Here is a 26830-nt window from a genome sequence, read left to right as displayed (position 1 = left end):
TCTGACTTCAAAGGGGACCACGTTGCGAAATACTTTTGCTCGCGTAGTTTCGCCTTTACATCTCGGTATTGCAAAGCTGTACTGTAAAGTCACTGGCTTGCGTCACCGACTCTTCCGAGAGCGGTGCCCTGAATGCAGGCAGGCGATGTTTTGAATAACATCTGCTTTTTAGGAAAGCAACATGCCTCTGAACTTGAGTAAAATCCACCGAACATTCTGTGTGTTCATTCTCACGTGCTTCAGGATATAGCAGGGGCAGAGAGAACAGACATATTTGTGACATCAGACCTTCAAACTTTCGGCACGCAAGACCGGGTTCTGTCCACGGCCTCGGGCTGCTACAACCTATCGAGGTTCCTTTGGGGCGTGCGAAAACCAACATTTTCATCAAAGCTGTCAATTCTGAAACTTTTCTCTGATTGTCTTAACCGTCATGGTTGAAGAGGACATAGCATAACGTTAGAACAGCCTCGAGTGTTGCTTCACATAACTGCCACCAGCTTGGCTTTATTTTTACTGCGCTAGCATATTGGTCTGAACTTTTTTTTTTTTTTTTTTCATTTCTAGGCTCTTCGAAAATATTTGCAGCGTGTTATGGTGCGCATGATTCTCTAGATGTTCTGTTAAATGGGCCTCTTCCCTCGCTGGCTTGCATGTGTGTAGGTGTTTTGGCACTTCGAACTTTGTGCACCTGCGACCCTAAGGTATATGTCTACTTAGGACAGGTAGTAACCGCAGATCCGGACCATGAAAAGGAAATAACAAGAAGAATAAGACTGGGATGGAGCGCATTTGGCAAACACTCGCAGATTATGTCTAGCAGCTTACCGGTATCGCTCAAGAGTAAAGTATACAACAGTTGCATCTTGCCTGTACTCACCTATGGGGCTGAAACGTGGAGGCTAACCAAGAGAGTTCTACTTAAGTTGAGGACAACCCAGAGGGCTATGGAACGAAAAATGGTAGGGGTAACATTAAGAGATAGAAAGCGTGCAGAGTGGGTCAGAGAAATAACTCAAGTTACTGACATTCTAGTAGAAATTAAGAAGAAGAAATGGGCATGGGCAGGACATGTAGTGCGAAGAGAGGATAACAGATGGTCGCTTAGGGTAACAAACTGGATTCCAAGGGAAGGAAAGCGTAGCAGGGGGCGGCAGAAAGTTAGGTGGGCGGATGAGGTTAAAAAGTTCGCAGGGGTCAAGTGGATGCAGCTAGCACAGAACCGGGTTAACTGGAGAAATATGGGAGAGGCCTTCGCCCTGCAGTGGGTATAGTCAGGCTGATGATGATAATGACCCTCATTGCTTCGCATGTTTCTACTGTTACAGCGTTTGCAGAGGAACACGCTTCGTTGATGCTTAGGCAGGGCATAGCTTATGGGCCACCTTTCGAGCGGTGCCGGTAGAACCTTATACAGCTGCGCAGGGATTAGGTAGAGTAAGAGTGTGTATTTCAAACAGCACTGTTTGAAATTCTAGAGCGGGCAGTATTTCTCAGGTTGCGTCACCGAAACTGTATAAGGTATTAAATGAGGCTCTATGAGACGAAGCCATGCTTCGGTCGCTCGCGCATGGTTTTTGCAAGCCGTGCGTGTTTTCCTCGTTTAGCGTGCTTCGTTTACCTCACGTTTGGTGTAGCCAATGTTTCTATAGTTTTTTTTTTTTTTATCTATATAATAACAACTAGGTGAAGTTCGTCGTGCTTCTGCAGCCGAATGCGTGGTTTGAGCCAATTATTTGGCCAATTTGCTGAAACAAAAGCGATAAACAAACACTAACATATATACTGCTGAATCTCACGGCGGTGTCTTGGCTCGATGGAAGATCGAGATTTTACTCTTCCTTTATTTTTTCGGTTATGACTGGGTAAGACTCTCTGCGAACCTTATACGACGCGTGAGAAAAGGTGCTGGCGAGATTGCCTGTCGGCGTTTCCGCGAAAATATATCTCTATTGTGCTGAATAATTGATCACCTTTGAAAAGTCCGCATGCTGGCACGCGAGTGTATTGGCATAATCGCGGACGATATCTCCGATCGTCGTCACAGGAGCCGCGCGGCGCTGGGGGCGACGACGAGGCCGCGGAATTTGGAATATCTGCAGTGGCCGCGAAGGCCGAATTTCGATGAGGGGTACGCGAGGCACACCCACCACGGTCGGTTTCACCGAGATTTTTCGCCGCGCTCGGAAAAAACCGCGCGCTGTGACTGCCGGTATCTCGAAACCTGGCCCGGAAATCCTGTTTTTGACGTCTATCGTAAGGCCCGTATGTATATACGCATGGATATGTAGGCATGAACACACGCGTATGCATGCGGTTGTAAGAGTTGCGGGTCTGTTTAGGTGTGTGTGTGTGTGTGTGTGTGTGTGTGTGTGTGTGTGTGTGTGTGTGTGTGTGTGTGTGTGTGTGTGTGTGTGTGTGTGTGTGTGTGTGTGTGTGTGTGTGTGTGTGTGTGTGTGTGTGTGTGTGTGTGTGTGTGTGTGTGTGTGTGTGTGTGTGTGTGTGTGTGTGTGTGTGTGTGCGTGTGTGTGTGTGTGTGTGTGTGTGTGTGTGTGTGTGTGTGTGTGTGTGATTTGGCTTATGGGGTTTAACGTCCCAAAGCGACTCAGGCTATGAGAGACGTCGTAGTGGAAGGCTCCGGAAATTTCGACCATCTGGGATTCTTTAACGTGCTCTCAAATCGGACAGCACACGGGCGCCTTGCTTTTCACCTCCACCGAAAAGGGGTCGCCGTAGCGACCGCGGGATTCGATCCGACATCCTTGGGCACAGTACTTGAGCGCCATAACCACGGCACCACCACGACGGGTGTGTTCTTGTGGGTGCTTTTGAACTGGCAGTTGCCTGTCCTTTCTTGGGTGGTTGCTAATATGCACTGCCGTTGTGAATTAAGACAATCTAAAGCCCGCTTTCCGAAACGGTGTGCGTGTCCTTACTGAATTCCGCGCATTCGAATACCGCAGGGCCGTATATGTTCGAACAGCGTAATTATGCGTAGCGGGCCACTTCGCGTTTTAATTATACGTCGTTACCGCAAGCTGTCGTAATTTCAATACTACACTACACGGCGTCCTTGCGCAGTCCACTCTCCCGCTAGGATTTGGTCTCATTTAAAATTACACGTACACCGTATACTGACAATGCTACGGTCAAGGGAGAACAAAAACTATGCTCGCCTATAGTTTTGTCCGGCGCGTTTTGTGAAAGTGGCGACAGCTGGACGGCGTTTTGCCGATCGCATAGGGTCGCTTATTATCTCACTGGTGCGGACACGGTTGGTGGTGGTCGTTCTTCGACGGAGTTCGATCGTGTTGTTCCGCGTCGCGGCGGCTGTGGTTGTCGCTCTTAATGACAGCTGGCGACGTGAGTGGCGGCGATAGCGTTCCTGCTGAGTAGAATGGCACGCATACATGATAAACACTGTGTGGCCGAGGATTGCTGCATAACTGTATACACTCGTCGCCTGAGGATACTTTCACTCCCCCCCTGTCCACCTATACTCCCACCCTCCTTCCCACTTAGCGTCATCCCCTACGGCGCTACCCGCGCTAACACAGGGGCCGGGTTGTCGGCTCTCCATTGTTTAGCGGAGTTCTTTTTACTCCAGCGGCAGTTCCTCCTCGGGCGGTGTTCATGCGCTGACCGCCGCCGACCCAGATGTATAGTATGTATACGGCCGAGTCTAGCGCAGCGCAGTATGTAGGAAGGAGAAAGTTGATAATGGAGCATGCACGGCAGACTAATGAGGGCCCGCGAATAGGTCCTTTACGTGCCTCTGCCAGTATGTACAGGATAGTTAGTATATATACGCAGGCGTGATGTATCGAACGGATAAAGCACGAGTGTCTGCTCAGCTTTCGATATGTAAACGTTATACGCAGCGGTACCCTATTTTCCTGGTTTTAAAGCGCGCGTAATGACTTTTTTTTGCATGGTCTTATTCGTATACACAAGAGCGGCTCAGAAAAAGCAGTCATGAAACCGAATGAAATGGCGCTGGCTTCCGCGCTTCCGCTTCAGTGATCGCTATAGCTGCTGCCTGAGCAGTACACTGCGAGCAGCTGTTAGTCGTACCTATAGCATGCCCTAGCAGTGCTATACATGCATGCATTTGCGATGCAGTGATCGAAACTCTAACCATATCGACCCTGAGGTATACAGTGCACTGAGGAATAGTATATATAGAGCATGAACGAAATGACATATTTTATAAGGGGCCATGGCATCGAGCGCGTTCTTGCTAGAATGAGTGCTAGGGGTCGTTAAGTTAAGCATGCTGGGGTAAACAAGTGTCGCGACGACTAATGAATGGCCAGAGTGTACTGAGCGGCGGTATGCACGTTCGTAACTGGAGCCAAAAATTAAAGACACTTAGGGTGCGAATAGACCTAGATTCTTTATAATGTGGGTACTAGCCTACGGTTCCTCACTGTATTTTTTGTTTATTTTTGCCTTAAAAGCTACTGATTATGTTTAATTGCTCAGCTTTTATATGTATTGACTGCAGACCCCAAGAGAAATTCTCAAAGTTGTGGGGCGCCTTTGTAGTTAACCTCTCATAATAATGCTTTTTACACGGTATTTCTTACGTGGTTGTTTCTGTGTGCCAAACAAAACACCCGAAATATATTTAAAGAAACGCTTGACGGGAGCGCTTGCGTACCGCTATTGTGCTGCTCTCAAAAGTGCAATATGTGAACATGGTGGGATGAGTGACTGTGGCCACGTGAATGCAACACGGCTTTGCTCCGGTTGAGTAGATGCCTGGACCCTCGGCTTCTGTCGAATAATGGCGTAATTAAATGCGTGCTGCTAGCCTAAACGAAGCCATGAAGCGACCTTGACTCCCAAAAAAGCGTAAGGAAACAGATTTTTGACACTGCTTCAAATGAGGAGCGCACGCAGGCATCATGTCTTTACGCTGTCCCAGACACCTATACCACTGGAGCAAATTCTCCGCAGTCACGCTGGTCACGTTTGATTGTCAGTCCCGGACTACTTGCTGACAACAGTTTGGCGCTCGATTTTGCTGTGGCAGCCAAGAAACTCAGCCCACCAGTACAGATCCCGAGGAATTGTAACACCGTGTCGTCGGCCGTATTCAGTTACTCCGTGCGCATTTTGAGTACTTTTCGGTTTCTTGAGAAGATACCGTGCGTTAAGCCGTGACGCGAGTTTCGTAGCTGCAATCTCTAAGCAGCCGTAAGACGTTTGAATCTTGCTTCTTCGATTTCTTGTCTTGAATTTCACCATACACACGAACGCGTCCGGAGCGCCGAGCAGCCATTGTTTGCTCGTGCTCTCCAGAAGTTCATCCGTTCCGCGATCTTTTCAGAGTGCAGACGCGAAAGCATCGCGATCGAAATCGCTATGTGATTCAGCAGCTATAAACGCTCGTTGTAAACGCTTTTGCAAACGCTTTCGTCTGCTTCCCGAGCAGCAGCTGCCAGCAAACCCGCAGTACTGGGTATTCTGTTTAACGCTTCGCATTTAGGCGGTCCGTACGCGGAAACCATCTATACATTCGCGCCTTTGTTATCTGTCTTCAATATTACGCCCACGTCAGGAGATAATTACGTATGCGGGGCGTCACTGGGAAAGAATTACTTCTTTGTGGTGACTAAATGGTTGGAATGTTCTGCTAAGGCAGACGAGGACGGGAGCTTGCGAGGTCATCTGACCATAACTCTACTTCCTGTCAGAGCGGAAGCCGAGACCTGTCAAGAAGACAAACCGAATGTACCCGCTGCAGCCGATCATGTTCATCCATTGCATTTTTGAGAGCAGAACAATAGCGGTGCGCAAGCGCCCCGATCATGTGGCTTTGTGTGTGTGTGTGTGTGTGTGTGTGTGTGTGTGTGTGTGTGTGTGTGTGTGTGTGTGTGTGTGTGTGTGTGTGTGTGTGTGTGTGTGTGTGTGTGTGTGTGTGTGTGTGTGTGTGTGTGTGTGTGTGTGTGTGTGTGTGTGTGTGTGTGTGTGTGTGTGTGTGTGTGTGTGTGTGTGTACTATCATGTACAACGCATTATATTGAGAGGTTTTTTAAAGGTGCTGTACAACTCTGGAAATCACAGATTGGAGTCTGCAGCTAGTAATGAAACGTCGCAGTTTAACTCCCCACGGTAGCGCAGTGGTTAAGACGCGCCGGGATGGCCGGTTACTCGATCCCGTGTCCTTGGGTATACAGCAGTCGAGCGCCCTAACAGTTTAGGCGTAATAAATGCTAAGAGGTAAAAACAAAAAAAGTCTGAACAACTCTAGGCTATTGCCAACAGCTTGCATCCGGTTCTGTTCGCATCCGAAATGTCCTTCATTTTTTTTCTTAAGCCGTCGGCAGTCTTGAGGTTACTTATGCGCGCCTAAAGATGCGATTGGCCGGTGATGTCCTGCCAAAAATGCATTGCAGGGTTGCATCGTTATTATTATTATTATTATTATTATTATTATTATTATTATTATTATTATTATTATTATTATTATTATTATTATTATTATTATTATTATTAATTGACTTTACCACACGCGTCTGGGGTTTAGCTTCCCGCCAAGGGGCAACATTCTCGATCCCTTTTATTCTTTTATTCGTTTCATCTCTAACGAAAGATATCCACGCGGAAAGAAGGAATCGGTTCGTCATACAAGTCATGGACCGCACCTTTTTTTGGAACGGGATGAAGCGAACAGAAGGGCTCTCAAGGGGGCGGGGACGTTGTGTCACGAGCACCGTGCAGGCATGTACACTGCGGTTTCCCTGCTTTTGTGGCCTCGGAGGAACTGCCGTGTGCGGGCTGCAGCGGCGGTGCCGTATTTATTGTCCGGCCGGGAAGAAAGAAATCCCCCTTTGTGCCATCACGGGTCAAACGGTGGTCGCTGCGTCGTTTTTTTCCTGCCTTTCGGCTCGGCAGCTGCTTTTTATTTTATTTTTATGCTTTCTTTCCGTTCGTTTTGTCTGGGGGGCGATCCCGCGATGGCCGGTTTCCTAATTTAGAAACACGTATATACACTTTGAGCGCCGCTACACGTGCGCTATAAATAATTGCAGTGGACCTTTCTGCGAGGCGGGGCCGCATCATTAAACAAGTGGAGCACGTGGCTTCGAATTGGGGGAGGGAAAGGAGGGTCGTTCGTACGCGCGGGGAAAAGAAAAAAAAAAAAGAAAGCATGTTTTAGCTTCCCGACCCTCGTAGGAGAGTTCGTGTGGTATTAGACGCTGGAATAAAACACATTGCGCACTATATACTAAGTCGATGGAGGTACGCGCGCGCTGTTGAGCGTCCAGTTGCCCCCGAAAGTTTTTGGAGCACCGAAATCGCTTACAGCGTTTAATTTTCTCGCTCACCAGAGTCGGAGCAGCCAGGTAATGGGTGAAGCATTGTGCTGGTCGCGCGAGGATGATCAAAGCACAACACCTTTTAGTTTGCGTCGGTATGCTCGGCCTCGGAACAGTGTGGGCGCCCGTTCACACGGGGAGAGGATACGGGCGTTCAAGTGTTCGTGCTTTCTCGAATTGCGTATACACTGTTCCACATCGTTTTCAATATCCAGTGTTTGCGTCGCTGAATGCAACGTGTAAACATGCTTCCCTTGTATAAGCCGCTTGCTTATTCGTGCTTCATCCTCCTTGCCTGATTCGGCCGGAAATAGTTTAAAATCCGCATCATCTACCGCGACAATAAACCAAACAGCCCCGCCGGCGTGACGCAGTGGTTACGGCACTCGACTGCTGTTCCCAAGGACGCGGGATCGAATCCCGGCCTCGGCGGCCGCTTTTCGATGGAGGCGAAAAGCAAGGTGCCCGTGTGCTGTGTGATGTCAGTGCACGTTAAAGAACTCCAGGTGGTCGAAATTTCCGGAGTCCTCCACTACGGCGTCTCCCATAGCCTGAGTCGCTTTGGGACGTTAAACCCCACAAACCAACCAATAAACCAAACAGGCAGCATATACACTAGAGTTATTCCTGCGACACATCTGCCCTAAAAAAAAAAAAAGTTACGCTAAACGAAATTCACTGCCACTCCCACTTAAGAGCGGCCATTTACCCACAGAAAGCGAGGTGGATCAGAACTGCGTGGTGCCTGTTTTGGCTGTTCGTTGTTACAGAGGGTGAAGTTTTTAATCAGCATTGACTGAAGCAAACAAGCATTATATGCTTACATCCTATTAGAGCTAAAGAGGAAGCATCATTTACCACGCCACGCGTCCAGTTAGTAGCTGCGCGGACAAGGAACTCGTATGGTCGATTTTTACACGTAGTATTTAAGTGCGTATGTGAAACTGATAAAAATTTGGGGGAGTGTGTGTGCATGACAGTTCGTGAAATTTGGGGACGCTTAGGCCTGAATAGCCGGCGAAAATTAGTGGTTGGTTAAAGAGTTCACTCTTTAATCTCTGAGGTTCGAGGGCTTTGCCATTCAGAATCCCGTGGCTATTTGAGTAACGATTAAGCTTACACAATTAGTTTGCTTAATAACAAGTCGGTCTCAATGTTGCCTCCTTTGACTCTGCGCCGTATTTTCGCTGGAAGGACACTCTGTACTGCGCACCTGAACTCTCGCTGGGTGTATGTTACCCCCCCCCCCCCCCCCCCCTTGTTGGCGCAAGCAGAAACCGCGCGAAGGCAAGCTCCGCAATTTCTTCTGGGTAAAGACAAGCGTTCGTGTCTTTCTGTGCCCTGTCTTGTCCCGCCTTGATCCCTCGCTGTTTCTAGCAGTCTTAACAACCAACTCTCCCGACAAGCTTCGATTTTGGCCTCACTTATACCTCTTTGACACGAACAATTCCGGTCCTCATTGAACGCTATCTGCATTATTGAGGCTTTCAAGAAGGATTGAAGCATCCGGTGCTACACGGCCGTTTTGAATGACCATTGAGAAGTTTGCTTTGTGTGGCTACGTGACGTCGAGGTGTCGACGCAAGTTCACGAATGTGCTTGAAAACTCGAAAGCGCTTGTGGAAGCAGCTTCGAGCCAAGCAGGCTAGGTCTCAATAGCGCTTGGAAGTTGCAGTGTAACAACCTCGATGTGCATTGAGTTGAATGCAGAGTGTTTGTGTGACAGAGGTATTAGTCAGTGTTCTCATTATGACCTTACACGCTGTATATGTTCCTGCGAGGCATTCAGACACCGGTGGCAACCTCTTGTCTGCCCCTTCCTTGTCTGTTTCACTAGAGCGCTGCCACATTGTATACGCTAGCATGTCCTGCATGCGTAACTGTGTACGTATTCTGGCGTGTCCATCTTCTCTGCCGTATATGTTTCCAAAGTGTGTTCCTCTCGTCTTCTTTGTGTAGCAGCGGGCCCGGCTGGTCTCGATGCGTGATCTGGTCCCCGACGACAGCAGCAGTAGCGGAAGCAGCAGTGACGAAGAAGAGACCAGCATGATGAAGCACCACCACCAGCAGCCGCAGGACCACCACCCCTGCGAGAACTACATGACGCAGAACTGCGTCACCATCATACCTGTCGAGTACCCCCGCTCCGACAGCTCGCCACTCTCAGGTATGTATAATTCCTCTCTTTTTACGCGCAATATGTTATATACACGTGTCCGTTAGCTCTATGGGTACGTGAAACTACGGTTTCAAAAACAAAAAAGAAAAAAAGACGAAACTGCGCAAGTGGGCTGTGCTGCTGATCTTCCGGTAGACCTGGCTTTCTTCGCTCTGGTCGGGGTCTTTCCATCAAACTGACTGGGACGCTTCTGCGGATTGATGGTTGCTCCAGTTAAGTGGTGAGGACGATTGTGACAGCAGCAGCATATCCGTTGCGGAAGTCGTCGTAAGCTCTACATAACCACGTGCCTCAATCCTCGGTGTGCTGACTGAGCTTCTAGGCGAAGCTGATTTAATGAACGCGTTGTCGTACATAGCATATCTGCATGGCGTTCCTACTCACCGTTCCGAGCACGCCGCGCTGTATGAGCTACTGTAAAGGGCTTGCACGCATAGCGGAATATATCTCGCTTCGCAGAAGAAACAGTGCGCGGTTTTCTGTGTGGCGACACTGGGGCACGGAAGACAGTGTTCTGCCATAGCTATAGTACTTCAGCCGAAGGTCTGCACAGAAAGAGCAGAGGACAAAGGATAGATAACGCGTACAGTAGGATTCACTGTTAAATGGAACATGAAACCGCCTGCCTGCCAGCCTTTGCAACGTACATTCAAGAAAATGGGCGACAAACGATCGGACAGGATGTACGCACAAGCATAGCTGGCTGCTCTTCCCGAGCATGCAGATGGTGCCGCCCATTTTCGCTAGTTATCGGCTGCAGCACTTTGTCAAGTGTTTAGGCCACGCGATGTCCCACGTTCCTTTTAACAGGGGACTCTACTGTACCTCTTGGTCTCCTAGCGACGATTCATTTCAAACTCGCTTAAATTGTGTCCTATTCTTTGCTGGTGTGCCGGCAGCCGTAAAAGCGCAGCTTCTATTTACGTCCGCGTGTATTTCCAGCTTGTGGAAGAAAATCTAGTCTGCGTCCAGGGTTTTTCTTGTCTATCGGTAGCCTTAAAATTCCACTTCTGCGAAGCACGCGTATAAAGCTTTCGCAACGTGACAGGCGAGGATTTAAGGAAGGCCTTGCAAAACCGGGCCAGCACGGCCATACATCGTCTTTGTGCCCTGGTGACACCAGCTTCCGGACGTGCCGGCCTGCGCACTCAAGTCTTTCCTCAGTGCGGGGCTGAACAGCCAGGCCGTAAAAGCGTTAGCCATCGGCTTCATTTGGCCGTTGTCTCGTGCTGTTACGTTTCGTTACGCCTGGCGGAAGTGAGCCGCGCCCATAATTCTCGCGTCCAAGTCGTAACTGTTACGGCTGCCGCAGCTATAAGCTATGGTGGCTAAAGCACTCGCCGCCATTAGCCGCGGGAGGGCGTTGCGCAAGCGACTAGACTAAGGCTCCTTAGACTACACCAAGCAAGCTGCGTGTCCAAGCTAAGTGCCGGACGTGAACACAAAGAAAAGTAAAACGAAAACGAACCGCGCTCGACAATTAAGCGGCATTGCCTATGCATCGAAGCCATCTTCTGCTGCCGCCCGCGTCGAGTCACGCAGCTCAGTGCCGGCGCGTCGTCGCGATCGCGCGGTAACTCGCGCGCGCGCGTGCTCGGCCCACTTGCAAAGATGGCGGCGCTTCGTGTGCCGTCCGTCTCAGGGCATCGGGAAGCGCGCTAATGGCGGCGGGAACGCGGCCGCCGGTCGTCGCCCTGCTCGTTAGGCGATCGTTGCAGCCGAAGACCAACGGGCCGCGCTTCCTGCCGTTTCCCGGTGTGTACTGTTACCTGGGCTGCTCGTGCGCCTCGCATATAGCGGCGGAGTTTCTGTGTCAGGAGGAGCGAACGACCGAAAGTGCGCGCGGCACTTTACGTCACCGCGTTTCGTGGCTGGGAGATGAGAGGGCTCAGCTGAGGTGCACTGATGGGCCGAGAAAGTAGTTCCACATGTCCGTGGGGTTCCGTGACGGCAACAGCGAAAAGTAAAGAGTGAAGGCTTTCAGGGAAGTGTCTTCAGGCTGAGCGCTTCATGTTCTCACGGCACATAGCTGAAGCTGCGCTGCGGAAGAACTGGTTCCACGGACGGAACATTCGCCCCGCGACACAAATTTGCACGGGGACGCTGGAACGGGAGGTGTTATGAGCGGGCCAGGGCCCCTCCCCTCAATTTGGAAGCTCCGCCATTTACATTTTTATTGGATGTAATGGGACGAGAGGGGAAGGCTCATCCCCCCGTGAATAATACTGATTGGGATGGGCTCGGGCCCGCCCAGCGCTGCCGGTTCCGGCGTCCATAGTTCACAGCATGTACATGTGCTTTTTCTTGTTCAGTGCTGGAGTTCTAAAAATCTGGGGATATACTTGAACAATTAAGCAATCAAAATAGAATGATAAGAGTGCCCTAGAGTATAGTGGGTGGTGCAGCGCCAGCTGTACAGTGGTGCTGTCCATCCTACCCTAGAGTATGATGGAATTGCGTTCTTAAGTCCGATGGCTTGAGGTTGCCGTGTAGAACATATATCGATCACGAACAGAGTGCAGCCAACGCGCGACGTTTCGCGCGCGCGCTGTGCACCCACAGCTTGCACCCTGCGTGGAGGACCGGTGGCGGCGGGCGGTGGCGACAAGCGGGGGGACTACGCCACACTGGACCACCGCCACCACCACAACAGCCATAACCACCACCACCACCACAGTGCCCCGTCGCCGTACGCGGTGTCCGTGCCGGCGCTCACCACCACGCGGCGCCAGCTGCCCACCCCAACACACCACCACCACCATAACCAATACCACCCGGCTGCTGCCACCACTGGTGCGGCTGGCCACCACCAGCACTTACACCAGCAACAGCCGCCGCCTTCGCACCACGCACACCACCACCACAATCACATGCGCCAGCAGCAGCAGCAGCAGTGCTACCAGTTGCCGCCGCTCACGGCGGTGGCACACGGGCACGATAATGGTGGTCCCGGCTGGAGGATCCTGCCCACACCGGCGGCCAGGGAGCACTTGGTGCCTCCGCCGGCTCCGGCGTCCACCCCGAACCTGGTCCCGAGCCCACTGGCCCCAGTGCCGGCGGCAGCGCCCCAGCAACGGCCCGTGACGCCGCCGCCAGCGCCGCCTCCAAGTAAATGCCTTCTTAGTCACGTGACAGAGCAGACTTGCTTTTGATGGCCCGGTCCCATTTGGCTTAGATCGGGAAGCCAGTATTTTTCTTTTTTTGCAGTGGTTACTCGAGGAGGATACTGATGGGTGGCTTAATTCTAAGGTTTTCTTCTAGCATTTCTACTTATTTCACGAGTTGTTTGCGGCACTGTGAAATGTACAGCTTTCTCATCCGCTCATGCCTGTAGGAACATAGGAAATAGTCCCTCCAGTATTTCAATAGCAATTCTATTTATTTTTCAAGCAATAACGACAGTAATTGGAGAGGTACTTTTGCCCTTTTGGTTAAGAAGTACAGGTGTTTTAGGCATTCATTAAATTAGCAGAGAAAGACTGCACGAGCATAGCACCGTAGAGGCCTGCTTGAAAGTGGTGTGTGGCCGCCATTGACAAATGTGGTGTCCACCGAGCCTGCTGAGTCTCTTGCTTGCAGCAGCTGCGCACTCGTGCTCTCTTGTTTTACTAGTGATGAAGCCAGGCGTCACGAGGTGACGAGTTCAGATGAACACGTTTATGAAGAGCATGTCGTGATGCTTGGCGGCTCTGATCGCTGTAGGTCCTGCGGTGTTGCAAACTGCTTGTGAGGTGGAATATAATGGCGCATGTATTGGAAAAAAAACTTGTGTGTTACAACATCTGCTGTATTGACTGGGAAATACTGGTTGCTTCAGATATTAAAAAAAAAAATAAAATGTTGCCAAACATGGATTGACAGGTATAGCTTTGGCCTTGCCCACATTGATGCTTCAGTATTTCATGCTCCTGGTTTTTTGGTTAGCTCATTTGTTGGCTGCCCTCTATATTCTGCCTCCGGGTTAACTACTTTTGTCAGCTGCTTTTGTGGAGTCCCTGAAATGGAGCTGTATCAAGAGGGTGGCAAAAGTTCGCACTTGTATGCAATGTGGACACACAGTGTGCTCATTGTGTGATGCTCATCAGTAGTTTAACTCTTCTCACTTGTGATGTTAGGTGTCAAGCATTATGTGTTGAGAAATGTGTGGAATGCTGCACTGTTTATCATTGTGTGAGAGAGTATAATAGCCAAAGTCAGAACCCTCAATATGTAATCAAGCCAGAGCTAGAGTGATAGTGGGCCATAAGCAGCACATTGAATTTGGCTAGTTTACAAGCTGAAATGTAGATGTACTTGTGTAGGTAATGAACCTGTCTTGCTGTTTTATGCGGATGGTCCTAAAGTTCCGATTGCATAAGTACTTTGTTTTGTTGATCAGACTAACTTTTTCGAAACCTTTCTTTGCTTTTAAAACCGTTTTCTTTCTGCACATTTCTTGAAACCTTTCAGAGTTCACTGAGGAAATATTGGCTGTAGTAACTGTAGCTGGATTTAGTGTATGAACAGAAAGCATTCCTGGCATAAACTTCACTGACATTGATAGTAGAATAATATGAGCTTATCAACCAAGATCTGCATTAATACCAGAATGCATAATTATTGTGCATATCTTGAGCACATATCAGAAGCGCCACAGTGCCATTAATGCAAGGCAACTTGCTGCATTTGCATAGTACTCTCATTTTGATTGTAACCGTCCGACTCCCAGTGGTTGCAAGGTGAATCTCAATTGGAAATTATTTTATGAGATACACCTAGTAAAGTCGTAGTCATGATTTGTTAGGGATAAGTTTTTCCGACAGCGTACAGTTTTTGTCAGCCACCATAACTGGAGTAAGAGCACTGTCGGGCAGTGGCATTGTCAGTTGCATTAGCAGAAGTACAAAAGTGGAAGGGACAAGTCTGCTTTTGTGACACACATCGGTGAGCAGTGCCAGTAACAATGGCACTGCTAGGCAGTGCTTCCGTTCCGACTACTACTGTGGACGGTTGTAGACTTTTTGATTCGGGCTGTCACGAACTTTCAACAAAGCATGGTTTTGCATGTGCTACTGCTTTATGACTGCACTGCCATTTATGTTATTTTGTTGTTATTTTGTGTAGCAATAATTATTTTGAGAGGGCGGCTGGCATCTGGAGCTTGTGCACCTACACTGCCGCATGCATATCACTTCGTTTTGTTTGTGTCGGGCATGCATGTAATCCATTATTGTTGCTATGGGAGCCACTTTGTTTGCTTGAAATAAATAATTCCTGGGCCTCCCCCATCTTAATCCTGCATTGTTTGCTGTTAACATGTATAAGGAGTGCGTTAGGACAGTTTGACATATTGGCTGTGTTGAAAATGTTTTTCTTTGTCTTGCTTTTCATTTGCACATTTATCTGTAAATTTAGTGACATAAGAACTGATACCATTTTTGCATTGGACATTATAAGAGTCAGTTTCTACAGGTGATTTCAGATTTCCACTATTGTTAAGCCACATATTTGAGTGGGTAGGCAATATGTTGATTACTAAATTTGTAAAGATATCGAGAACTTCCAGTAATCATCCAGTAATTAGCACCAGTTAAGGAATGATGCTTGGTTTGGTTACAAAAACTGTTTGTGATTGTTTCAAATGGTAAATGATTATAGTCACTAATTATTTAGAAAAGGGTGTTCTTATGTCACTGATAAAACAATTGGATTATTTATCTATTATTTGGCTTGGCAAGCAGTTAAGTAATCTGATTGAATTCAGACTGTTTGTTTAGTAATGGACAGAGATTGATAAGACAGCAATTGTTATCACTGGCTTTTTATGTTGTCTCAGTGATAATAGTGTTCAGCTACTAGCTACAACTTCGTGCCCTGAATATACAACAGTACTCATGTACGAAGGTACCAGGGCACATTAAAGAAACCTAGGCAGTAAAAATTAATCTGAAGCCCTCTACTGTGTCGCTGTTCGTAACTTGCAGAATCACTTTAATCTTGTCAAGGTCAGTGAGCGTGTATATTTCAATAATTCGTCATAATTATTGCAAAAAACCATGGCAAGATGACTGAATATAGTTGGTTAAAGTGATTAGTTAGGCTAATGATGGACAATTAAGATAATCTGTGAGGACAGTTGAATATATTTGTTATTATTTAGTATTAAGAAGGCTAATTGCATTGGCTAAGTTGGCCAAAGGAGCATGTCACTAATTAATTATATATGGCATTTAGAGTTAGTCATGAGTGGCTACATTTTTTGTTGGTATTTGTATTGCTTGTTCTGCTTGCATCCTTACTTCACTGATGCATGTTCTCCAGTACGATGCAAGCACTTATCCATCACTAACGATTGTCTTTGCTTATCACCTGATTGTTGGCTTGGCACGAGTGTTGTGATGTTTCAAGATTGTATCATTGAATATGTTTTTATCCAAAGTTTTTCATGCATTGTTTTCTTGTTTTGATCACTGGAATGATTGTTGATCATTTTGCATGTTTCATCACCTTTTTGTTTTGCGTAAATAGTTTTTGCACCTGCGTTATTCTTTTAGAGTACTGTTATTTTTACCTTTATTTTATGGCTTTACGCTTTGTGACTGGCCTAGTGCTCGTAAAAGCATGTGACTTATTTGACGCTGCACGCGACACAATGTATGCGTTGCATGACAGGAATGACTGTAAAGCTCTTTTTTCTTTCATCAGTGTTGCCAATAAAAATCATGAAAGACATGCACATGGTGTCTGCAATTTTTATTTCTTCTTGAGAACATATCACTAAGATTTATTTCGCACTGACATATGAATTATGCCTGGTATCTGTATATCCGGCATTCAGCAGTAGTGATTGTTTACACCTACTGATATAATTACATGCAGGCAAGAATTATAAACCTCTTGGTGATTCTCTTTGCTCCCCATAGTGTCACTGAGCCTGCTGTTGGTTTAATGATAACTGGATCACGTGAGTCAGTTATGTGCATAACAATGAGTACACAGCGGCTTCTGGTCTGCTGCAATACCTTCATATTCATATGTCTGAAAGCAGTAGCTTTTGCACTCCCCACCTAGCGTGTAAGCTATTGCAATGCCTGCATTATATGCCTTTTTTAAATAAAGAGCGGAATACGGTGCTGAACTGTCCCTGTGTTCAGCACCGTTAGAGAAGTGACTTTTTGTGCGAATGTCATTCCCTACCCAGCTTCACCTGGTGACTAATAAAGATAGTGTGCATTTAACTGGCAAAAACAAAAAGATGCACGGATAGTTTGTCCATTTAAATAATGTCACACACCTGACAAGGTATGTGATCATATATGGCCTGAAATAAAGTAATGTTTTTCTTTTCTTGCATTTTTCGCGCTTGCAGGGGTGAAGAACTCCGTATTGCAATGATTTTCTCCATATACACTGAATGATGAACGTTTATTTATGGAGTGCTATTGGTACAGTCAAAGCAAACAAATGACTAAGTGTGAAGGCAAATTAACCGAATAAAGAAAAAGTGGTTTATTGTTGAAGTGGTTAAGAGTGGCATGTTCATGCATGTTTGCTCTACATTTTTCAGTTTCAGCACCTTATTTGTTCTTATTGGGGAGCATGGTGATAATCGAAGCATTGCTTCTTTGATCTAGTTGAGAACTATCCCATGATGAATGGACTAGTTCGTTGCTTGAGGAAAGGTGACGAATTCTCTTAATAAAAAACGGGAAGTAAAGAAAGAGCACTTTCAGTGATGAGATGCCTGCAGTTGTGTTGCTCCCGTGACAACTGTCTGCAAACGAGCGGGAATCAGCTAACGTCGTCCGTGTGCTGTCTTCTTTCGCCATTTCCCGTCCTCTTCTCGGTTTACCGCACGACCTTTGAACCCTGTCGTGTGCGGCCACCAACAGAGCAAGAGATGTGTGTGTACCTGATGAACAAGGTGTGCCTCTGCGTCGAGGTGGACAACGTGCAGCTGGCAAGCGCCCAGGAGATCATCGACATCATCGCGGAAGAGGACACCGAGATAAACCTCCCGGCGCAGGTCAAGGACGTGTTCGCCCTCTGGATGACCTCACCGTTGCTTGGTGAGCGCTAGTCACAAATGCACTTTTCTGGTTGAATCTCACTTCAATCACCCTTTGAAGAGAGATAAAACAAAACAAAATATCTGTCATGTTTAAGCACTATAATGAGAGAGAGAGAAATAGAAGAGGTGGAGAACGGAAGGCAGGGACGTTAACCATAAAAGGTGTTTGGGTTGGCTACCCTGCATTGGGGAAGAGGGATGAGGGGATTAAAGAGGGGAAGAGAGATGAGGCGAGGAACAAAGTCAAAATTAGTCTCTCAAGGCAGTATTTCTGAGTAAACAAAATGATGCCCTGTAGACTTAAAGGACAGTCGACTGCTGTGGCTACAGACTGAGGATCTTATTCTCTGTTGAAGTGTGAGGGTCGAGGCGGTCCAGAACAACAAACTTTTATTTTCATGGAATGTCTGAGAGCTTTATGTAGTCCCGTTATGGTGGGTTTTTGAGAAAATAGAAGAAATGGTAGACGGGAAATCTGAGTACAGGGTCTTGAATATTTGGGGGCTGGGATTTAAAACATTCCTATGCAAAATCTACCACACCATTCGAGCTGAAATAACGTTCACAAAGTAGCAAAATATTGTCTACGTTATCTGATAAGTGATTCAACATCGGTACTTGCCTAGATTTTCCGAAATCGAGAAAAAACTGCTCTCGGCAGCGTGCACAATTTTCGCAGAAGAGAGTCGAAAAGCTATTTTAACATGATGCGTCATCTGTCGAGCAGTGAGGCAAGCTCCACCCCGGCCGTTAGCGCGCTTGCCTCGCTGCCCGACAGATGACGCTCCATGTCAAAATAGCTTTTTGACTCTCTTCTGCGAAAATTGTGCACGCCACCGAGAGCAGTTTTTTCTCGATTTCGGAAAATCTAGGCAGGTACCGATGTTGAATCACTTATCAGATAACGTAGACGATATTTTGCTATTTTGTGAACGTTATTTCAGCTCGAATGGTGTAGTAGATTTTGCATAGGAATGTTTTAAACCCCAGCCCCCAAATATTCAAAACCCTGTATATTGTTTGACTAGGAGTGAACTTCGGTATAACGCAGGCCAGACTTTTTCCACGCAGAAAGTTCTCTAATGACGGGAAAAAAGTGCAGATTAAAACTATAGCTGCTGCAGTTTCCTTGTGAACATTTTGTGTCTGAACTCTTTTCTTTACTGCCCATTTCTGGAAAATTCTACAGAAGGAATGTTTCCTCTGTGGTGTCTCTGAATCACCAGCTAGGTAAAATCTTTGTGCTGGAATGTGGCCCTTTGATTGCCTTGTGTGCTGATTGTTTCTTCCGTATTCTGCTTCCGTTTTCAGAGCTGCAGCTCAAGCCAGACCATAGACCGTACCTGATCCGGGAGCGATGGTCCGAGTACCTCAAGAAGTACACCTTTGCAACTAAGCAGCAGTTGGACTCTGGCGAGTTGCAATTGCATTTGACCCTTTATTTTTACATTTATTTTATTATTAAACAGAATAATTGGTCCTAGGTGCTTGGGAATAGTATCTTTCAGAACAGAACCAATTGAATATAAACGGGATGCTATACTATCAGGTACATTCCCTATTTGCACGAATAACCACGCAAACAGGTTATTTGTGTGGAACAGTGAAGTAATAATGACAGAATTGTGCTGCGCTACAGCCTATTGGGTTTTAGCTACAAGTTGTTAAAAGTCTTAGCGCTGGTCTCTGCTCGGGGAACATAACATGGATTCAATATGTTGACTCCATGACTTTCAAATTACGCACACAGAAAAAATTGCTTTTTGCTACTGATGGTGGAAGGGAGTAAAGGAGTAAAAAACTAGTACCACAGCTTATTACAAGCAATAGATAGGTGCCAAGTATGAGCCATGGCCTTCAGGATTGGATATTAAAGGCAAAATTTGTTGGAGTTGCCTTAGCCTATTTGCGACTTCTAAGCTCCGAGACCGTGTGTGAGTGGTATGAAAGCTGTCATACGATTGGACCATGTCATAGTGCTGAACCCTCCATCTTGCTGCTTTGGTATCTGCCCTATTATTGGAACAGTCGTCAAAGAGGACTGCGGCTAGCTTTGTTTGAACTCCAGGTCAATTATTCGAAAAATTTCTGAAAATTAGAGACCATATTTGATTCTTTTGATGAACTTCAGTCATGCAGTAGCGTTACTATTTGATTAATTTAACAAATTAAAAACAAGAATATTTGTTTAGCTGTTCAAAATTATTGAATATGGATACACTCCTGGTTATTATTTATTTGAAAATACTGCAGACCATCCTTATACATGGTCGAAGCAGGAGGGGCATCCGCGGAAAAAACGTAGATTAGCATAGAACAAGTATATGTCTGTAAAAACAAATTACATATAAATTAAAAATTCATAACAAACAAAGTATAATCAACACAAGAATTGAAGTTGTATGTTGAATTGTATTATGTGACTATTCCTGGGAAGAAGAAGAAAAATTTCAGTGCCTTCAGCGGGACATTAGCTGTGCACAGCCTATCTGAAGAAATTCGGTGACAGAGTGAAGCAAATAAGGCTTCTCTGTCGTGCTGTTGGTGGTGGTAAAAGTAAGCGTTGAGGTTATTAGATGTTGTACATATGTATGGCAATGGCTGACACTGTGGATGCAGTAATGGAGTGTGGGTATTGCTTAAGAAGGTCTGACGCTCTGCTGCTTTTCTGTTTCTCTTCAGCTTGCTTTCACAGAAGCAAAGGCTGATGTTCATTCAGCATGTTAAAGAAACAGCATAAAAAGACTTCATCCATGGCTTCATTTTTTTTATGTAGTAATCAGCTGAAGTGACTTTTTTTTCTTTTTTTGCGGCAAGCGTGGTCATTAGAAGCTTCTCATGATCGAAATGGTGCAAGCAAGGATTTGAGTTTTATGAAACTCGATAATAACTTTGTGAACAGGTCTAAGGTGGGACCTGATGCCGGTGAACACCTCCGGCAATGCACTTCCTCACCAGAACAGGAGTTGGCCACCCTGGTGCAGTAATTGGCCGCAACCTCCTATAATTAGTCATTTGGGAGAGGCCTTCACCCTGCAGTGGGTATAGTCAGGTTGATGATGATGATGACGAATAAATTTGTCAGTGTAATTGCCATTTGTGGCCATTTTAGAGTGTCTTCAGTTATAAGAGCACACTTTGGGTGGATCTACATGTATTGTTTTCTTGTTTTTACCGCGGCAGCACAATGCAGTATTTCTTGTCCTTGTCTTGACTCTCTCTCTCTCTCTCTCTCTCCCACAGACGAACCAGTGCTGACTCTGCAGAGAAATGTCTTTCTCGAGAAATCCAAGGAGAAGGAGGTAAGGCACTGAGCGCATAATTTTATATCATGGAAAGCATCAAACGCCCATTTCACAATAGATGGAAAATGTGAAATGCGGTATAAATTTTCATGTTTTTATCTTGGTAATGGTCTGTGCCTCGATTTCACTGTCTACTCTAGCATGTAATGACTTTTCCTTAAAAAGAATCCGTGCACTGTCTAGTTGGAATTGAACACATTTTAGACCTTACCTTTTGAAGTATTTCGTGTTATGTGTCTGTGCAATTCCTTTGCACAGGCAAGGCCTGTGATATGGAGCAGATATGACAGCCATGAAAATTAGCTGACGTGGATGATGAGAATTAACAGCTAATTTACGTGCTTTGTTAAAAGCATACGTGGACAGTTCAGTATTGCCATAAATAATGAAATAAAGGACCTTGCTGGTATTAATCATAAAATAAAAAGTGTGTGAACTGAGCAGCTAAATAGCGACCTTTAATGAAAATGTACCTGGTATTGGTTATGTTGTTTGAAGCTGCTGAAGGCCTTAAAATTTAAGGAGTGAGCGTCCCATATCCCTACCTCGTGCGACCTGCAGATCACTGACCTCAAGCTGCTGAAGATGCTCTTTGCGGAGGCCAAGGGCAACGTCCTCGATGGGCGATACCCCTGCGAGACGGAAGACTGCATGGTCCTCGGAGCCATCCAGGCCCGCCTTGAGCTCGGCCCTTACGATCCGGTCAAGCACACACCCGAGTTTTTCAGGCAAGAACGCGTCGCTGTTCTTCCAAGTTTACCATTACGTATTTCATGTATTGGGCAGTCAACATGGACTTCTTGCCAATTATGAAGAGGAGAGAAAACGTGCCATTAACACTGACTGACTTGCAGCTGAACATCCACCGTGAGCTGCTAGTTAAGCAAACAGTGTTACCGTGAAAAAGTCTGGCATAGGAGAAGCCTGTGGAAAATCCTTCGAATTTCAAAACGTTTGCAGTCCCCACTGGCTTGCCTTCGTCAGTGGCTCAGCCGTTGGTTCACAAAGGCATTTTAGAATTGCTTTAAAAGACGACAGAGTGCTTATTTAAAACTTAATATCTACCTTGCATGGTTGGTAGTTCACGTCGCTTTATAAAATGCAAGGACGATGAAATACCTCAGGTCTGTGAGGTACACGTCGGCCGTTCTGTATTTATTGGGTCCCGCTCCTGTTTTGCTTTATGCTCACATGTGGAAGAAACATCCAGGGTGGGTCTGCCTATGAAGCTGTCTGAATGAACTATTTTCTCGGCATCCATTGCTGCTCCTCTCTCTGTAAACAGATCACGTATCCGGGACTTTCTGCCCGAGCACGCCTGCCGCTCCCACTGGTTCCTGCTCGGATTGGGCGCCAAAAACGGCCCAGAGCGCCGCCTCTCGGAGCACTACCAGGCGATCGCGAGCAACGTCAAGGACAGCCGGCTCATGCGGAAGTACCTCGAGTTCTGCTGGGCCTTCCCCTTCTATGGGTGAGCACATTTTGAGGGAACATGCTCACACATGCGGGTTGCCGAGGTAGAGAAGAGGAAATGTACAGTATGTGACTGTCTGTGGCCCCACCGCGGTGGAACAGTGGATAGGGCACTCAACTTCAGTGCCCAAGGATGCGGGATTAAATCCTGACCACGGCAGCCGTTCTTTAACTGAGGCAAAAAGCAAGGTGGGCGCCCGTGTGCTGTGCTATGTCAGTGCACGTTAAAGAACCCCAGGTGGTCGAAATTTCCGGAGCCCTCCACTATGGTGTCTCTCGTAGCCTAATTTGCTTTGGGATGTTGAACTCCGTGAATGAAACCAAACCATGTAACTGTCTCACTCTCAGTTGGCATGTCAGCCATGACAAGATGGAATGGGTGAAGTGGGATGAGTGAAAGGAGAGCCTCAGTGGAGGGCTCATAATCAATTTTTTTTCCACCTGCAGTTCTTTAACAATGGCTGACAAAGCACACACAGCACATAAATGGGTATCTTTTCCATTTCACCTGAATCAAAGTGTGGTTGCTGCCGTGGCCAAGATTCGGTTCTGCGACCTTTGGTTCGGCAAATTTATGCCACGTGGCTTTGAAAATGGGCACGTGAGAACGTTTTAAACTGGTGACAAAAATTTAGGAATTCGGAGGAGCATGCTTGAAACGTGGATTCATTTTCTTTCCGCATGTTTTTAGGAGCTGCTTTGAACAGGAACGCTTGACCACCTGTTATACAGGAGTTTACGTTTGAAGCGGCATTGTTCAAGCGCTCCCTATGGAGTTGCTCACTGCCAATGCCTTTTTCGTGGGACAACAGAGAGGTGTTGCAACAGCCATGCAACATTTGAACATGCTGCCAAATGTCAGATATGCAATAAACCTTAATGACGTTCAGCATTTCAGGCGCTACATTTCATTTATATTGAAGAAAACTATTTTGTAACCTAAATACTAGCATGTCCAAGCATCAGTGATGTCAGTTGGTGTTTCAACGAAAACGCAAAGTTTTTACAATTGTGTACAAAATTTATCACAAACTGTTAGGAATAGTAGCTGGAAACTGCAATGTTAACACACAAAAATCCATGCAATTTGCATTATAGGGATCATGGAATCATTATTCTATCTTCCAAGGATGCGCATGATGCAAGGAGTCGAGAGAAAAAAAAAGAAAATATGTTGGTACAAGTGTAAAAAATGGTACAAAGTGTGATACCAACCTTGCTATTTTTGAAAATATGTTTTTGCTGCTTTTGCTTGCATGCATAATAGAATGTCCTACTGGCAAGTCACGGATGCCAAATTAGCCCGGAAAGAAGAGGGTAGTGCTAGCTGTGGTGCGCGCTTAGTAGAGTGAGCGAATTTCCAAAGTATGTGATTGCGTACCAAGTGCCAGCAAAGGTTTACACATGCATGTCTCGATTTATTAAGGTCAGAAGTTCTCACCTCCATAATAAGCTCTGGAAAGCACAATTTGCAGCAAAAAGTTTGCAGGATGCAAGGAGAAGAAAAAACCGGTATACAGTGCAGTCCACTTGTAGCACCAGGTATAATGATACCATAAAAACCGGACTATAGGTCGGACCGGAATATTGATCAGACCGGAACATAGGTCGACCCCCTAACTGACCAATTCTAAAAATGAAAAATATCTTTTTCAATGGCAAAAGTACCGAAAGACACCCTTACCTTGAAACAAATGCGACTCAACCGGTTGCACAGTGGTGACAGTATTTATTTTCACTTAAATGCTGCTCGTATGTACACCCGGACATTTTTTCAACAGTATCGCGCGACCATTGACCAGTTCGTTAGTCAGCACTTTATCATCATGGTACGGAGCAGCGAAAGAAGCGAGAGTAAGCGCAAGTGTACACATGCGCATACCTCGTTTGTTTCGCCACTCAGCACCATTAATAAGGCGCTGACAAGCAGGCGGGTCGGTGGTCGCGCGATACTGTTGAAAAATTGGTCAGGTGTACGGTACACAGAAAAGACACGAAGTGCACAAGCGTTGGTCTACTCAGAGTCATCAGAGTCGTCCAAACTCGAATCAGATGACGAGTGCTTGTCACGTCTCACGTCCCACAGAGCATCATCACCTGTGCCGTCCAGCGCGTTGCTGATGCTGCATTTTCTAAATGCCTTTAGCACCATCTCTTCGGGCAGAGATTTCCACGCCGACGACACCCAACCACAGACAGTCGCAAGCGGTGGATGTCGCAGGTGGCCGGTGGGGGTGGTCAGGTTGTCGCCTACCATCCATTCATTATAGAGCTTGTGCAATCTATCTTTAAAAGGCTTGTTTAGCACGACGTCTAGTGGCTGCAGCACAGATGTCAGCCCACCAGGTATGACCACGAGATCAGTCTTGCCATCGCACAGGGCCCGTTTTACATCGGCTGTGAGGTGGCCTCGAAATGAGTCGAGAACAAGCATGTTCGCTTGCTCAAAGAGAGCACCAGGTCGCCGCTTCCAGACGAGCCGGATCCACTCCAGCATTAACGCTTCGTTCATAAAGCCCTTTTCATTGGCCCGGATGATGACATCGCGTGGGAACTCCTCCTTCGGCAATTTTTTTCCCTTAAAAATAATGAAAGGGGGCAGCTTCTTCCCATCGGCTGTGCATGCGAGCATCACAGTGAATCGCGAGTGCTCGTTTCCCATAGTTGGAAGCTTGATCTGCTTCGCCCCTTTCTCGGAAACAGTTCAGCTTGAGGGCATATCGAACCACACGGGTGTTTCGTCGGCGCTTTCACCTGTCCCATCATGTACTCACATTGGTGCCGGAGCGCAATCACATAGCGCTGAAACTCGATGAGTTTGTGTTCAAAATCTTCGGGCAGTTTCTGGCACACAGAAGTATGGCGCCGTAGTGCAAAACCCTTCCTCTTCATGAAGCGCCGCACCCAGAATGGCAAGCCCTTGAACTGCGTCCTTGTGAGTCCCAAGGCACGTGCAATCTCTACCGCTTTCACGCGGATGCATTTGGCAGTCACAGGCAGCGACCTTGCACGCAGCTCCCGGACGAAATCCGCAACCTTGGCTTCTAGTTTTGGATACGGTGCAGTCCGCCCACAAAATGATGTTTTCTTCTGGTTGCTGCAAGTACCAATACGCAGCTTCTGACTCCGCCAGTACCGAATGCTCTTTTCGGATACTCCAAATTCACGCTGTGCCTCCAGGTTACCGTGAAGCTCCGCATACTCAATCACCTTTTTCTTGAAGGCGACGGTGAATTGTCGTCGGCTTCCGCTCATTTCGACCTATATTCCGGTTTTTACGGTATATTGCTTATAACGATCATATTCTTGAGATTTATTACTTTTCCCATTGGCCCAATGCAAACATAAACCACATATAATGATCGATTATCGGTGGTACATCGGGTACATTGATAGCTTCATTGCCGCCCAGTAGATGGTTACTATGAAAATTTGTCTGAGTGTTTCATAAAAAATAAACTGCTAAGGAGCGATTGATGTGAAAACGGACTGTCATGGGAAAATCCGCGAGCACAATTGTGTGCGGTTAGGAAATGACCACTAGTATCATCATCGCAGTTGCGCCATCGCTGATTGTGCGTCTAGAGAAGATGGCGCCAACCGCATTTACAGAGTGATAGCTCTCAACATGAAACAACAGATTCATTGGGATTTCTGGCAGAGTTTCAAGATTGGAAGCCTTGCGAAAAAATATGGGCATTTTCACTCTGCGATTTTAAGGATCATCAAGGCTGAGGATGTTCTGCATCCAGTCGCTAATTGGTTTCGCGCATGCAAAAAGTACTGCCACCAGTGTATGCGCTACTGGAAGCGATGCTCACACCGATTGTTAAGCTTCAGCTGTTGCTCAACTGTGAATTTCGACTTTCTAAGCATACTTAAGTTAATTTATGGCTATTGATGTATACTGTAGTAAAGTGTTTAGTGCTCTTCACGATGATTAGCGTTTTCAACCTGATTTTGGCAAATGGGAAAATATGTGGGTGTGGGGTTATTTTTTGTTTGTTCGCCCTTTTTTTCCGCTGGTCTTGATATAACAATAATCGGGTAATAACAATTGGATTTTCCGGTTTTCTAAATATGGTGATAAGTGGACTGCACTGTAGTGACACCAAGCCGATTTCTGGGAAAATATCTGAACGTGCTAAGGGATGTGCATGCTCTGTCTGCTGGTAATACTGGGCAGTTTGTTTCAGAGCATGCACACGCGCACACACATAGCACACCTTCTGTGTAAACATCCGCTGCCAACTCTACCATGTGTTTACAATTGCTCATTGTGAATCTTGCCAATTTGCAGCAAACTTCAGTCGCATACCAAAATCTGGTTCGGCCCTGCAAAGGACCGCCATGCTTGGACAGCTATGCAATTTTTTTTTCTTTTACTCTGTTTCGCAATACCACTGTGCTTGGCCTTTTATTCTGAGTAGGCCCTTTAGTGCTTGTTGAGTGATCTTAACAAGATGGGATTTTTGGCTATTTCACTACACTGGTGT

At 46.6% G+C, this 26830-nt stretch overlaps 1 protein-coding gene across 5 annotated transcripts in view; it reads left to right on the top strand.

Moving 5' to 3' along the window:
- The window catches only part of Bili (FERM domain-containing protein 8 Bili), a 92684-nt gene that overhangs the window by 50676 nt on the left and 15178 nt on the right, over positions 1-26830 (top strand). For 3 of the 5 annotated variants that reach the window (XM_084582981.1, XM_084582985.1, XM_084582983.1), the window contains 7 exons: positions 9287-9494; positions 12069-12614; positions 17378-17554; positions 18868-18969; positions 20800-20858; positions 21423-21589; positions 22147-22332. In XM_084582981.1, the coding sequence (XP_084439107.1) occupies positions 9287-9494; positions 12069-12614; positions 17378-17554; positions 18868-18969; positions 20800-20858; positions 21423-21589; positions 22147-22332 (1445 nt within the window). The remainder of the gene's footprint in view (positions 1-9286; positions 9495-12068; positions 12615-17377; positions 17555-18867; positions 18970-20799; positions 20859-21422; positions 21590-22146; positions 22333-26830) is intronic. The other 2 variants (XM_084582982.1, XM_084582984.1) reach the window with 1 other exon arrangement.

Source organism: Amblyomma maculatum, chromosome 10 (genome assembly GCF_055883805.1).
Source record: "Amblyomma maculatum isolate TAMU_Amacu chromosome 10, ASM5588380v1, whole genome shotgun sequence".
Taxonomy (NCBI): domain Eukaryota; kingdom Metazoa; phylum Arthropoda; class Arachnida; order Ixodida; family Ixodidae; genus Amblyomma; species Amblyomma maculatum.
This window is presented reverse-complemented; position numbering and strand designations above follow the sequence as displayed.